The sequence below is a fragment of the Schistosoma haematobium genome, assembly GCF_000699445.3.
Source record: "Schistosoma haematobium chromosome Unknown HiC_scaffold_206, whole genome shotgun sequence".
In the NCBI taxonomy this organism is placed as follows: domain Eukaryota; kingdom Metazoa; phylum Platyhelminthes; class Trematoda; order Strigeidida; family Schistosomatidae; genus Schistosoma; species Schistosoma haematobium.
In genome coordinates this window covers 1-15,618 of record NW_026137047.1, presented here as the reverse complement: position 1 = coordinate 15,618, position 15,618 = coordinate 1, and the positions used below count along the sequence as shown (strand labels likewise).

General features: G+C 34.3%; 1 protein-coding gene across 1 annotated transcript; it reads right to left on the bottom strand.

Moving 5' to 3' along the window:
• Positions 1-61: 61 nt before the first annotated feature.
• On the bottom strand, positions 62-12,548 carry MS3_00004709 (uncharacterized protein). Its single transcript, XM_051212675.1, has 8 exons — positions 11,359-12,548; positions 1,804-10,527; positions 1,676-1,765; positions 1,256-1,635; positions 1,089-1,223; positions 917-1,052; positions 751-887; positions 62-707 (listed from the first exon to the last, which is right to left on the bottom strand). Exon 2 carries the CDS (start codon positions 10,475-10,477, stop codon positions 9,419-9,421), a length of 1,059 nt encoding a protein of 352 aa, XP_051064074.1. The 5' UTR covers positions 10,478-10,527; positions 11,359-12,548; the 3' UTR covers positions 62-707; positions 751-887; positions 917-1,052; positions 1,089-1,223; positions 1,256-1,635; positions 1,676-1,765; positions 1,804-9,418.
• Positions 12,549-15,618: the final 3,070 nt, after the last annotated feature.

The window sequence follows — 15,618 nt, the reverse complement described above, 5'->3', positions numbered from 1 at the left end:
CCGATTTGTCGCATTTCCGCCTAAATATCCGCCGAATTGCCGCATTTTCGCCTAAATATCCCCCAAATCGTCGCATTTTCGCCTAAATATCCGCCGAATTGCCTACTTATGCGCTTAATTGTCTACTTTTCGCCTAAATACACACATTACCTCCTATTGTCTATCCATCGACAGAACCTTAAAGGTCTCCTATGTCCGCCTTTATTTGCAACAACATACCGAAGTATATCTGCAATGCAGTGGAAAAGCAGTAAATATTTTAAAAAATTTATTTAAAAAGAAAAGCGTATTATTGTACAACAGTAAAGCACAAGCTTAAGCATCGATTGTTATGCATATCCAATGCAATTGCTAATTCATTGTTATTTGTAATTATCTGAAAAACAAGGAACAGGTTATATTTAATTCATAAGGAATGTGCATTTAATCAAAAGTTCACTGAAACTCAGACACACATTCTCAACACTTCAACAGTTTCCCATGTAAGTAAAAGAGTAAGCTGTTTGAAAGAATAATGTTTATTGAAATCGAGGTAGAACAACAAAAAAATTGCACGGACTATTCAGAATTGAGGTAGTCCTCCTGTGAATTCTGAAATAATAAAACGAACAAAAAAAGTCACAACCATATCTCAATGACATGCTTTTGCACAGCTAAATACTTGAAGCTGAACTTACGGTTATGTTCGTTAGTATTGTTGACTGTAACTATAGAGCCGTAGGGAAGTTATCACTTTAAATTAGTACATACCGGATTTTCTTTTCTTCTATTTCGTTTAATCATCTTGTCTCGGATGTCGTGAAAGTAACCTTGTGTCGCTATGTCGTACAGCTTACCAAGGTCTTTCTCGTTTACAGAGGATGACAAAAAGCGATGAGTTAAGGCACCTGAAGTTTAAGTAATAGATATAGGTTACTTCGTATGCAGCTGTAAAACGTGCATTTCTGTAGTGCTCGTTTTGAAGAGGTGCCAAGTAACGTTAACATTAACATACAGTGCCACCAACAGGCTTACATTGCGATGTGGATGGTGATATCTCTAATTGTGTTGAACTAAATAGTGAATATCTAAATAGTAATTAAACGTACTTGGCGATTGGCGATATCACTTTGTCGAAAACACGGAATTTTGGATATTGTACGCGGCTATTCCCAGCCTGCATTTCAGCCACATCCATGTCAACTGAATTGTAAAGAAAATCTTCTTTACGCTTCATTAAACCTCTAGGATATGTAAGTAAGATTATTGTACAGACCTCTTTGGCTTCTCAGTGTTCAGTGGCAAAGTGTTTTCATCCGTAGAGGTGTTTTTCCGTTGACATTCCAGTACCTGTAGGGCAACTAACAGGTCTTTTGCTGACTGCAGAGAATCTATAGTGAATTAGCAGATTGGTTTTCAATCCTAGATGGTAGTAAACCCCACTGCCGATGAACTTGGGTTGAACACTTGGACATGTCTTCAAAACGCCTCTGATGCTTTTCGGTATGTCCGGGATAAGAAATCTTAGACCATACAGAACCCGATCAGCATCTTTTATGCTCAGAGATGTATTTGACATTAGATACATCATAAAGTCGTTCATCTGTTCTTTGCGATTCACGAACTTTGTAGAGCACAAGTTCACTTCACTACATCCTATAAGATATATATTCACGTACGAATTTAATGTTCATACCACTATTAGCTGAAAGCCTTTGATTGATGTTGCTAGTGGACGGTGTACTAATCGAAGTACTTTCATTACAACTGACTTCTCTCTTTACTTCTATCAATTAAGTAAACAACATTGTTAAACTCAGTTACCTTTTACGGTGCTTTCATTAGCAAACTCACTGACCGAAGGAAAGTGATATTTTTTCATTAAAGCAGCTCTCATTTTATTCCACCTCCGATTATAAGTGGTTCTGTGACAACCAAGGGAACGTGACAAGTTCACAGTTGCCCTACGTCTACGAACATTCTCACTGATATCAGAAAAAGTCATATTATTGGCCTAAGAAGGTAATCAGTCACAATGAACCTAAAGTCCTGAGAGCACGTCACTCACCTGCATCACGTAAGTTTTTTGTGATGGCTCCAAAGCATGTCGGAACACTTTAACTAAACAACAAACGAAGTCACTCTATATGCGTATCAACCGAAAGCCTGGTTCCGTATTTTGTACATTGTTTTTATGAAAATACTTTTGTTTTTTTAATTTGCGGTGAATAAATTTGTCGAAGTTTATGAAAACTTCAGTTCCAGATGCGGTTCATTTAAACACTGTACGTTACGTAGAACTGTCGACAAATTTCCCCCAAATACACGACGTAAGGGGGAAAAAGCGACATTTCCCCTAAATAACCGACGTAAAGGCGAAAAAGCGACATTTCCCCTTTATTTCCCCTTTCGTCCGCTTTATTTCCCCTTTTTTCCCCTTTATTTCCCCTTTTTGTGTTGCTTGGGAAATACTTAATTGATTGACAATATATAAGGAGATGGAGTAGAAGGAGTTTGGGGGTTACTTAGATGATAATATGAGAGATGAAAAGTAGATACTGGTTGTGGAGTACTTATAACTGTGGTGATATATAAGACATTCATCAAATACAAATGGTCCAAGAGGGAGATAGTAATCCATGGGTGAGTAATGATAATTTGGTCTTGAAGAGCGTCACAATTAAGATCAACTCGTAATAAGAAAAGTAAGAGCGTACCTGGCTGTTCTCCTTCTCATTTGGGTTATCTCGAGGAGTTTGGTGTTGATGTTTTAGTCATATGCTCGCTTTGAGGTGATTAGGTGCACTTAACATTGTAGTGTCCGTTATTATTTTAAGCCCATATATCTTATTTTGGCTTTCGGACAGGCCAATCTACTCATTCTACTTGAGTCATATGTTGACCTTGTTAGTTATTCGCTTACCAGTCTTCATTGTTTTTATATGAGCGCATATGTGTGTACATTTCCCATCCCATTCATCACATGTCTGTAGCTTATTTTTGTCCGCCTATAAATATTGGTTAACACCTGACTAAAAATGAGTTGGCTTACCAGCCATCTCCACCCTGCATCGCTTCTCTTCCTGCTATTCCATTCACCTTATATACAAAGTATGCGTATTCAAAATCCCATTCTCGTTATTTGACTTATTTAATTCCGTTATTGACTAACGTGATTAAAGTCGACGATGATATACGAGAATAGGCGATAGCAAACATCCATACGATCTATATAGGAGTCAGATCCACGGGCCACTAAAATATGTTGTATACCATTACCAACTAATACCTTATTCTCCTGTGGTTCAACGAGAATAATCCCAAAGGTTAGATTCTGTCCTTGTGAGGTTAATGTTTTAGCCTTATCACCCACTTGGTTACCCTCTCGGTACTTGGTTCACGAGAATTATGTCCCTTTCGAGGAGAAATGGTGTGGCATCATTGCTGACCTCAATATGTGGCCATTCGTACGTTTTAAACGGATTTTGGAACAACTCTGAGGTGATTGCACAAAGTTGTCTACGCATAAATTGTGGAGATGCATTTGCATTCTCTTCCATAGGGGTAAGTGTACAGCCAAGTGGTTACCCAGAAGTCAGTGTTGATGCTGATTAACATTTCAAGTACTTTTCCTGAAATCAAGTCAAAGGCAAAAGTATAGTCAGAGATGCGCCCCAAATATACTTCCTACCCTTTTTCAAGCTAAACACTATATTATGATCAAGGAAAACAGCAGCATTTAAGGTGCTTCTTTTGCATTTACGAGCAAACTGGTACTGAATAATGTTTTAGCACACATCTTAAAAATGACGTTTGAGATCTCATCACGTCTTAAGCATTGGAATGAGTTAAATGACTAAAGACGTGTTCGGACATTAGTTTCTGTGAAAATTGGGACACATTTATTCTACAAATCTATGGATATGGGAGGTATGACATTATATGACTGATGTGCAGAAGAATTATTTGCGTCACGCCATTGTTTCTGACGTATTTACTACCGGTAAGTTCATTATATAGTTTTCACATACCAGTGTGTTTAAGAAAGGAGCCTCTGAGTGAACGTTAAGTTTTGAAATCTGTAGTGATAAATAAATCCACGAAATCAATAGCTTTGTATGTCTTCGACATATGATGCTGACCACATTAGTTTTATTGGACTCACCTAGCTAAAGGCGCTCGGTCAAGCATCCGCACCAGGTCACGAGAGGGAACGCCCTGCTCAACTTCTCCTTGTAACGCAGTTGAGTGCTTTCCTCAATGTGTGGCCTATCCACTTCCAGCTCTTCCTCCTGAGTTCTTCCTCCACTAGAATCTGGTTTGTTCTCTCTCACAGTACGTTGTTGCTGATAGTGTCTGGCCAACGGATCTGAGGTATTTTGCGTAGACAACTGTTAATACACATTTGTATCTTCTGGATGATAACTTTCGTAGTTCTCCGGGTTTCCGCCCCATACAGTAGAACTACCTTGACATTTGTGTCGAAAATTCTGGCCTTGGTGTTGGTGGACATTTGTTTTGAGTTGTAAATGTTCTTCAGTTGTAAATATGCTGCTCTTGATTAGCCGATCCGTGCCTCCACACCTGCATCATATCCAGCGTGTTCATCAATGTTGAACTCCAGATATATAAAGGTCATTAAATCCTCCCAGACTTCTCCGCCAAGTGTGACTTAGTTGGTACACGTTGTGTTGTATCGGAAAATCTTGCTTTTCCCTTTGTGTATGTTAAGACCTACTGCTGCTGAGGCTGCTGCCACACTAGTACTCTTCCTGCATTTGTTTTTGTGTGTGCGATAGAAGAGCCGGATCATCTACGAAGTTTAGATCGTCCAGCCGCATCCTAGATGTCCAATATATATCCCATGTTTCACCCCATATTTTGACGTCTTCATAATCCACGGGTCACATATATTTCCGCATAATTTATAAAAACAAAGTCTAAATGGATATTCAAACTAGTGGAAGAATCTATTACATTTTGATGACCCAGTGGTCAAAGAAAATTACAGTCATTTTAATTAAAGTCACCACATCCAACTGAAAGTGACCATTAAAGGCAGTAACACAAAATTCAATGAATTTATCAGAGAAAACATATGGTGCAGATGACATGCAGCTTGAAGTCATGTAGATGTTGGTAACATAATCGTATTCGTATTTATTCAATTGTTTTGTACGGCATCTTAAAGTCAACCAATCGATAAAGTCATTTGAAAACTTGAAACACTCAAAAGTAGATCAACACCAGTTCACGTTTACAAACGTGGCTGTACTGCCGTCACACCTCCTTCTCTTGCTTGGTCGATCCTGACTATAGATATTAAAATCGCGTAGTGATACTAAGCAATCGTCCTGTAAATCAGTTAACCAGGATTCTTGAATTGTGGCTAAATTACAGTTGCTATATTTGCTTAGACTCGGTAACTGTTGAAGATAGTCCACCTTACAAACTGGTGATCGGCAGCAGTCGGAATCTGATTAGTGTTCATTCTTTTCAATGTGTACTGCCAGTCATACGATGTCTCCGGTTGTACTTTTTTGTATCTTGCAAAGCAATGGGTCGTAAACGCACTTGAATAAGTTATGCGATCATAGACATAATGATAGGTTAAAACAAAATACAAGACATAATTTGTTAAAACATTTAGATTGTAGAAACAGATAGTCAGGATACTCAAGCAGGCCGCTTGATGATCATAATATTCGGCTTATTTGTCAGGACTCTTGAATAAATGGCCTCATAAATCCATTTCATCTTAAGGACTGACATTGTATCGAAGATCATCAGTGTAGATGATCTATGTCGAACGATTGGATGCCTAATCGAGCTAGAAGTGGGTGGTGTGACCAACCAGCTAACGTCGAAATCACACCTCACAGTTTAAATCTAAAATGGACCACCCTTTCTTAGTATTTAGGTACTATGGTTGCTTTGATGACCGTACGACACAAACGACGTTATTACATAATACATCATTAAGAGTAAGCACAATGAACGGAGTGTGACCTCTCCGGCATGGACCAGTCCACACGTTGATTATTTTTTATTTTGACGAGGACCAGTGAACTGTTCGACATTCAGTGACCAACCGGTCGGATGACTTGGCTGACCCTATAGCATAGTAATGAGTATTTCTTCATCTACTGCTTACTTACCCCGAAATTGTGCCAGTAGTTGACCACAATGAACAACCATTAACTCCATAATGTCAGTGTCGTACACCTGCCGTAATCTTGTTTCGGATCGAATGGTGTTGATCATTCAACTACGTAGCAGAAACGGTTAAGATAATAGCTAATTTCTGGTAAACGTAACATTTCAATTTCAAAATAGACCCTTCCTCCATTTTTACTGCCGGAATAGCAATTGATTTAGCCAGTTAACTGACATACCTTACATGTAACTTACGACCACTGGAGATATGATTCCTTTTGTTGGCTCTTTTTCTCAAATTAATCGTTTATTGATAATGTTTTCATTAATTTACTGTTTTTACTCTGTGTATTACGATGAGTTTTTGTGAACCAGTTGTTCCTTACTAGAGAGGTTATAATTATGGTAAGTTAAGTATATGGTGAGCATTATACGTAATATTGTCATTACTGATAATGACAAAAAAGGTCGGTTGTGCAGTGTTTGATAAAGCATGCGTGCGATGAAATTTTGTCGCGCTGGAATCGTACAGGTCAATTGTGCTATGATCATTCAGTGTGTTAATTATCAACCACAAGGAAACCACTATGCGCTCAGTGGTTGACCAAGCTTCATAAAAATGTGTGACTACCAGAGTGTGTATGCGATATGTTGTTATCTGAGCCGTATGCCTAAGAAGTAACCACTAAATTCCTCTTAGCTGATCCGCACCCCTGCCACTGTGGCTTTCTCGCCATCGATTAACAGGCTCAAAATAAAGTGGTATATGTATTTGCATATGTTTCACCCTGGTTGCTGACCTAATGACAACCTTTGATAAAACTTTCCATCCATTATTTACTCTCTGGTGTATACGGGTCTCTTAACATTTTATAAATTTCAATCCAGAGGTAGATGAGTAAGATGTTCCTTCGAAAGTTTATCCTGCCTTGATTTATAGAAATTTCTAACTGCTTATAGTCATCAAGTAGATGTGTACCTATTTGGATTTTGAATGTTAAACTAGATGACAAAAATGATATTCATCATACTTCAATGGCCTGCGTTCCGAATAACTGTGACATCTTTCCTGGACCCTCACATTATTTCGATTCAAGACTGTTAAGTAGTTTTCGAGAAGATTTGTTTTCTATTCAACGTGATAGACTTGAATTCAAAGTTAATTTTATCTCAAATGAATATTAGTGAAAATATAATAGTAAGTTGAGTGGTATTTGACGATGTTTCATTCTACTTTCAAGACCTTTTGTAAAGATTACTTGTAGTGGCTGGTGCCATTTCAAACCTACATAAGTCATTCTAACATCTGGACAGATCAATCTATTGATTCTACTCAAGCTACATTTATATCTTGTCACTTATTCACTCGTCAACCGTAAATGCTTTTATGTAAGAGTATGTGTGTGCATTTCTTATCCTACTCATTACATGTCTGTACCTTATTTTTGTCTGAATACATATATCGATTCAGGTTTGGCTAAATCTAGTTGACTTGCATGACTTCTTCGATCTGTTTAATTTGTTCGATCGTTTGTTTGGATCAATGATTGTACGAAATATACGTATTCGTAATACATTTTCGATTTGACTAATTTAATTCCGTTGTTCACCAACTCGATTTAAGTGGATGATTATATACGAGGATTGGCAATATGTATACTTCGATAACAAGCAGAAACAATCTACCAGGAGTCACATATAGGGCCACTTAATGCTCACTACTCCTCACTAGTCTAAAACTAAGAACAGTGATACTCAACAGTAATTTAGTTTATTTCAGTCTTGATTACTCATGACGTGCCCCAAGCTGCCAGCTTTGGGGAGCTAAAACCACTTAAAATTTTTGTTATAATACATATGTTCAGTTTGTCCTCCATTGTTCCTACTCGTTCCCTTTCTACTCTTTCCTGTATTGTTTTAGACTATTTATTAAAATTCAGTGGTCAGCTGTATTCGCAATAACTGTAGTTCACTTTGGGGATTTCCACAAACCTGGCAGGATGATAATTATCATTGTATTTATCAATATTATCACTGTACTTTAATTACTGTTAGGGTTTATTACTTTGTGATCAATACTTAAAGTGATACAACTTTTGTCTTGTCCGTTTCCTTTTCAGCTGGCTTCGTAGGCTTTATCAGACGTAACTGTAAGTTCTTTGTTCGCATTATTAAGAACATTGTCATACTGCTGGTACATCGACCTTTCACATATCTTAACACGTTATTATACACTAAAAATGATTTTTTTATTTTTCAGAATATTGTCAATGACAGTTCTACAACGGAATGAAAAACTTTGTACACATGGATTATTTGTAAATTTATTAACTGTAATAAACATTTATATACGTCATAAATCAGTCTTTTAAAAATAGCGACAAATCGGTTAACATTAAGTTTATTTGGCAATGCGCGATTAACGAAAAGTAGTAAAACATCCCAGTAATAAATGTACGTAAGCATTCTCCCTAGGTCTTCCGTGATGTCGATAGGTTTTCGTAAAGCTTTTGCGTTAAAACAGTTTTCCAGGAAAACCCAAAGGCTTGGGAAAGCTTCCCCAAAGTGATATCACTTTTATCTTGTCCGTTTCCCTTTCACCTGGCTTCGCAGGCTTTATCAGACGTAACCGTAAATTATTTGTTCTTTTGTATATTGTTTTATACTACTTACTAAAATTCAGTAGTCAGTTGTATTCCCAATAACATCAGCTCACTTAGGGGATTTCCCCAAAATGGACCAATTTTCCCCAAAGTTGGCAGCTTGGGACAGTAACTTCACTTCTATTGTATTAGACATAAATAGCGTTTCAGAGCATCATGGATGCTTCACAAACTATAGCTTCATTTCATAGGCGATGGAAAGTCGAGTAAACTTGTTCAGTGACTGTGAACTTCGGCTTGAAGACAAGTTAGTGAGCTATTCAACAGTCGGAAGACAAATTAGAAGAATGCTCTGTTTTAGGTGACGCTCCAGCTCATTTCGATTGTAACGTCTTTCCGAAAAACTGTTACGCGCTAAATTGCAGACTAAATACGTAATTCACTATATCAATACATAAAAACATATGAAATGCCTTTAGTAAATATGACCATTCATTTTCTTGAATTTTTTATTTAAAATCATTATATTCGGAAACTAACATTTTCATGAAATACAATAGCTTACTTTCATGCGACTTGGAAACTGAAAAAGTTTAGTAAATATGAATTAAATTAAACGAAAAACAAAAGAGCATGAGAAATATTTGCATTATTTTATGATTTCTTAAATTGACATACTTTTATATACCGGATCGTATTCTCTGAGAAATTACACGTATAATATCATTAAATACTGATAACATTAATTCATAGTAAAAGAATGTTAAAATTGCCCATGTTATACATAATAATAAACCAACTATACATGCTGTAATCACTAAATGTCTTGAGATGTCACTCTTACGTCTATACTGAATAATATCTGAGGCACGATAATCACTATAGGCACATAGCGAATAAACTAACGCTGGTAATGAACACCATAAGGTAATTGGACAACACAATATGGCGAATAGACTACAAACTATAGGACATTTGTCAAATGTTTCATTAGATAATGGTCTAAACGCATCAGGATTATTATGGTTATTTTGATCTATGCCAATGATGCCTGAAGCAGACCTAACTAGAAGTGTCTTAGCTGCTTGAGGTTGATACTGGTGAACGTAATGGGTTTGTTGATGATTCTGTGGTTGCTGGTATTGTGCTTGTTGATAGTTATGGAGAAAAGAATAATTTGGTTGGTGATATTGTTGTTGTTGTTGCTGTTGACATGGTAGCGGTGTAAACAAATGACGATTTTGAGATTTAAAAGCATATGCTCCATATGGTAAATTATATTCACCTGGAGCCATATTTGTATTTTGTTGAAGAGCCAAATTATACTGATTATGAAGATGATGATGGTGAAAACCAGATTCTAAATATGTACTATACCCAAGAGGTTCATTTCTTCCTTCGTTATCGAAATCTTCCAACAAATTTCTATCTGTTGATGCTTGTAGACCAACCAAGCTGCCTTGTGGATCATAAATTGGCATGGTATTAAATGCAGCTCCACAAACTTTACTACCAGCGGTCAACGGATTACCATGATTGTGATGATTATTTAGATGAATTTCATCATGAGTATATCTCCCTTCATCATCATTCCCATTTTCTTCATGAATAACGTGATTTACAGTTGGGTGAGAGTTTGGATGGTCTAAGGATGAATTATCTACATTCGGTGACGATGATGATTGTACCGATTGAGGCTGCTGGTTCTCATTCATATTTGGTTTGGTTTCAAAATCCATTAATGACCGAGTTAATTTCAACTTGATGTGATGTTATGTATCATCTTAAACTATGAAAAGAAAAACATAGTAAAGGATTTTGTAATTTTTTATTTTCATTTTGATTGAAATCATGAATGGATCAATGTTATATCACCACTGAAGACCTGAAAGCATTGAACGACCATTTAGTCCTAGTATAGAACTCCTCAGTACTGCGCCTCCATGATCCCGTATGAGGGATTTGGACCCGGAACCTTCGGTTTCGGGTGCAAACGTTTAACCTCGTGGATGCTCACTGCCGAGGAATCCTATACTGGGACGAAATAGTCGTCCAGTGCCTCCAGGTTCTCACTGGTGGACTAGCATTGATCCATTCATGATCTCAATCTAAACTCAGCGATCTCCACAACCCTAAACTAATATTTTCATTTTGTGCCAACATTTTCAACGAAGATTAAAGAAATTAAAAAACTAAGATGTAGGACTTGAATCTCATATACAAGTTTCTTGAAGATTATTACCTGATAATTCATTTCAAATCACATCCTTAATTTGGGAGAATTCTCTGGTTGATAACTGATTTTCTTTTTCATCTTTATAAATTAAGAAGTGATGTTCAACCAGATTATCTATCATATCATCCCTGAGGTTTAATGAAAATGATTGGAATTAATATTTTAATTCAACAACTATGGGAAAGTTATTCCTTGGTCATCTGTTTTATAATTTAGGATTTAGTATTTATGTTATTTTAATTAAAACAGAATTAAATGTTACCACGAATGCACTGAACTAATGAATTCAATTTCTCAGTAATTAAAAATGAGCAAAATCCTGTTAGTTACACAATTGAATAGTAAGTTTTTAGTTTAAATAAAAGAATGTTAATAAAATCTTACTTGTTAAAATACAAACATTTAGAAATTGTTTTCATTAAAATGGATTATCTTAACAACATATTCCTTTAGGAATAACTGATATTAGCCATGAGCCTTGGGGAATCTTGTGACCCACAAGAAACCAAACCTAGGATCAATTGGTCTTATGAAGATATCAATGCTATTTGGTTTTTGAATGAAAATCCAGTACGTAATGTATTCTGATTTTAATCAGTTGTCTCTAAATTATAATTATCGCTTAGTATCATCAATGGTCAACCACTTACACTCCAAATTTAATTGGCCTCAGAAATTGCAACTGTCGAAAAGTTCTGTAAATTCAATAGAAGAAATCACTTATCTGATACACGTCATAAAACATAAATAGTTAGAAAATATGGACATTTGTGAGTAGTTATATGTGTGAAGGTATTATCTTTTCAATTATTACTAGTTCCCATTAGTTTATGAACTAATATAAATATGTGACTGTTCGGCTAGATGTAAAATCACTTAAAATCATTTTCAATACAAACATATCACTGGCAAATACACAAATGACACTCAAAAGGTTGAGATATACATTATTTTTATGGATAAATTGAAGCAGTTGAATAGACGTAAGGTTATTCAACAAAAGTACGATATCATGATGTATTGAATTGGCAAAATTTATACAAATAGTCAATGTGACATATATATTCATTTTATGTAAAGTGTCTTTTAATTTGTGGATGAATTCCTAGATTAGCACTGTGGATTTCATTAGGGAAATAGAACGAATGAAATCTTATCATCATATATGGAAACGTTAGATCTTATTTTATTTCTTATTCAGTCTATAACCATTGTTATTTCTAAATGAAAACACTGTTTCAAGAAGTTCGTCTGAGAATCTATACAAAACATTTATAAATAAATAAATAACTTGGATTGGTTAATATTTTCATTACTTTATTAGACTGAATACTATTTCTTACACTAAAATCTAAGCAACATCAAATAATTTATTCTATTTTGAAGTTGTCAAGAACTAGACAATGTTGCTACCTTCAAAATACATAAAAATAACATTTAGGAACTTGTCGAAAACGAATAACATTTTAGTTGATCACTGATGTTACAGTAACAATAAAGTTTAATCATTCAAAGCAACCAATTAATCATTAGTGAATTCCAATTTATACTGATCTTTTTTTTTCAAACTTGACAGTTTCATATTTGAACTATTTCTCTCATCATCATCATCATCATCATCAACATCATCATCATGAATTGGAAGTATTCCACAGTTCTTTTCAATAAACTAATATATAAAAACGAATATTATCATCGACAGGATATAATATTTTGTTAAGTTGAAATTCTCAAGTAAATATTTACATTTCTATTTCGTTTACAGATTGAATAAAACGATCTGACTCCAGTGGCATATTAGTCTGTAATATTTTCATAATACTTAAGTGCTCCGACATCAATGATCTACTGTTTATCAAATAGTGATAAATAAGGAGGGAAAATATGAGATTAGAGTAATGTACACTGCAGTTCATATCATTTTGAAAACTACAGTTAAACCAACAAACCAATAAGTAATTCCAAACAAGTAGAAAATTAATCAATCAAAAGTTGCCTGGGAAACAAATAAACCATTTCTAGGGTCTTATCAAAGGTAAAAATACACATGAAACAAGACTTCTACAAGACAACTTTCTAGATTTTACAATGAGATGACTTGTTTTTCAGCTAATATGCATTACTAAAAAGAATCATAAAATTGCAAAAAATTATCAGTACTTTAGCTTACATGAAAACAGTCTGAAATATAAGCATAATCCACAAATTTTCTAACTTTAGTAGATTAGAACTAAGAATCCCTTGAATTTCCGATAGGAGTAAGCTTATTTTACTGCCACTTGATTATAACTATATCAGGATTTATACAGTTTCTGAGTATTCATTAAGGGCGAATTGGAATTATATGATATTTCCCTTACCGATTAGGAAACCACAAATAACCATAAGTGCTGGTAACCTCTCATTACAAAGAAACTGTTGCCTGATCAAGATCTAAAGCCAAAAATTTTTCTCGAAAATTCTTTAATCATCTTAACTGTACTGCTATTAAAATGTCTACCAATTACAAAACGATCATATTTATCTAAGAGTTCAATGTATATCAGTACTTAAATTTCATCATAAAATTGCATTTATTTCATGTAATTTCTACAACATCGTTATCAAAATTAAATGTAAATGATTCACTAATAATAAAACATCTTTTAGGTAATTAGATAATACAAGAATAAAACAAAACTATAAATTACTTTATCCGTAACGATACACCTAAACATTAAAATTGATTTTAAAAACAAAAAAAAAATAATTCGTCAGAATACACTCTTTAAGTCATGTAATATTGTAGTGAACAAGAACACAGGCAGAGAACAATTATTTGTTTACTGATACAACATTACATAATATTATATATGAGAATTATATTTGAACTGATTTCCAACGTTTCGTCTAGATAACTTGCCTGGACTTCTTCAGAGTAGGCAAGTTTGCTAGATGAAACGATGAAATTATTTCAATTTCAATCGCTTAGATAATTTCAAATATAATTTTCACATATAATGACTTTTCTATATTCGGTGACCAATTTTTTATCAAACTATTCGTTTTAATATTGACGAATATTCGTATAAATTACAGAATATCTTGATCAAATCTAAGAACCATACAGTAAATATTTCATTTACAAAATATCCATCAATGATCTCAGACTTTATTGTTTCTTCATTTTCATATCAATCACTTTCTATTTTTGTTATCTTCTCTTCAATCTTCTCAATAATCTGCCACTAGGCATTTCGTTTTCGACTGCTGATACATACTACTGATATCTGTCGACATCAGTAGCACACATATCCAGAAAATGGCTTGTTTTCATTGAATTCATTCTAAAGGCAATACTGTCGTATATATATATAGTTCTGAGTATGTACGCTCAGTTAGAATATCCATTTGTTATTCATTTATCAATTGAATATTAACAGAAATATGTATAAAATTTAATTAATCAATAAAATGTCTCTTGAAATCCTACTAACCATTAGAAGTGTGTTACACATAAGAATATGGATTAGAAAATAACTAACATTTATCTTTATGCTTGTTTGTACTAGTGAAATATGAAAATTCAATCGAATATAATATTCAAAGTATTTTTTTCTATAAAAAGAAAGAATTTTTTTCTGATTTTAAAAAATTATATTTTAGAATAAGGAAATTATTAGAAATTTGATTTTAAACAAGCAAATTATAATAAGAGAAGGGGTTTTTGTGAATATTATAATAATTTCAATAGTTGTGATCATGAGTCAATTGAATCCAGACTATCATGGAGATCCTGGAAGTACTGGACGATCGTTTCGTCCTATTGTAATTATAATACGTTATACAAATAAACCACTCAACTTTCTAAATTCACTTGGTATTGTTTGGCTCGTATCTTCTCATTGAGGTTCAAGACTGCAATTGATCAGTCAAACAATACCAAGTGAATTTAAATTCACCCCATTGCACAAGCAAGTGGCTATCAGGACTCAGTAGATGAGTGGATAACGCGATGGCGTTGGCACTGGGTTAGAGTCCCAGAGTGAACATCAACTCAGAGATTCAGGTGCATCCGGCTGAAGAGTCCCAAATAGGACGAAACGGGAGTCCTAAATTCCACTGCTAGCCAGTATCCATCATTACTTACAAAAATGTTCAACTTTCTTTCTAATTGAGTTTGTTGTTACAATAACAAAGGTGAATTATGAACTTATTAGTAATGTTAAATTATTCTACAAAAATTTTATTTCACTAGTATGAAACTAATCAGAAATAATTTAAAAACTAAAGGAAGAAAAATATCTCTGTAAAATATTAGCAAATGAATTTGAAGTAAATTCAACGTTTTGCTTGGCAATCTGCTTCAAGCTTTTTCAAAGATTGTCAGCTGAAACATTAGATTTACTTCAAATTTATTTATTGAGATTTTATAAATACATTCTTCCTATTTAATGTCTCGTATCGACTTGGCGCTTGAATACTGTGAAACTATTCGATCAAATTCAAACAAAAGTTCTTATACATTTTGAAAACTGTTGAAAACTTTAAACCATTTAATAAATGATCTTTTTCATTCAAGAATATTTAAACTGTTCACATATTATATTGATTAGAGGTCTTCGTTGAAACACTCAAATATAGTTGAATGATTATATTGCATAA

What these genes read in the sequence shown, in the direction of transcription:
- MS3_00004709 (XM_051212675.1), bottom strand. Translation starts at nt 10,477, where the DNA reads ATGGATTTTGAAACCAAACCAAATATGAATGAGAACCAGCAGCCTCAA.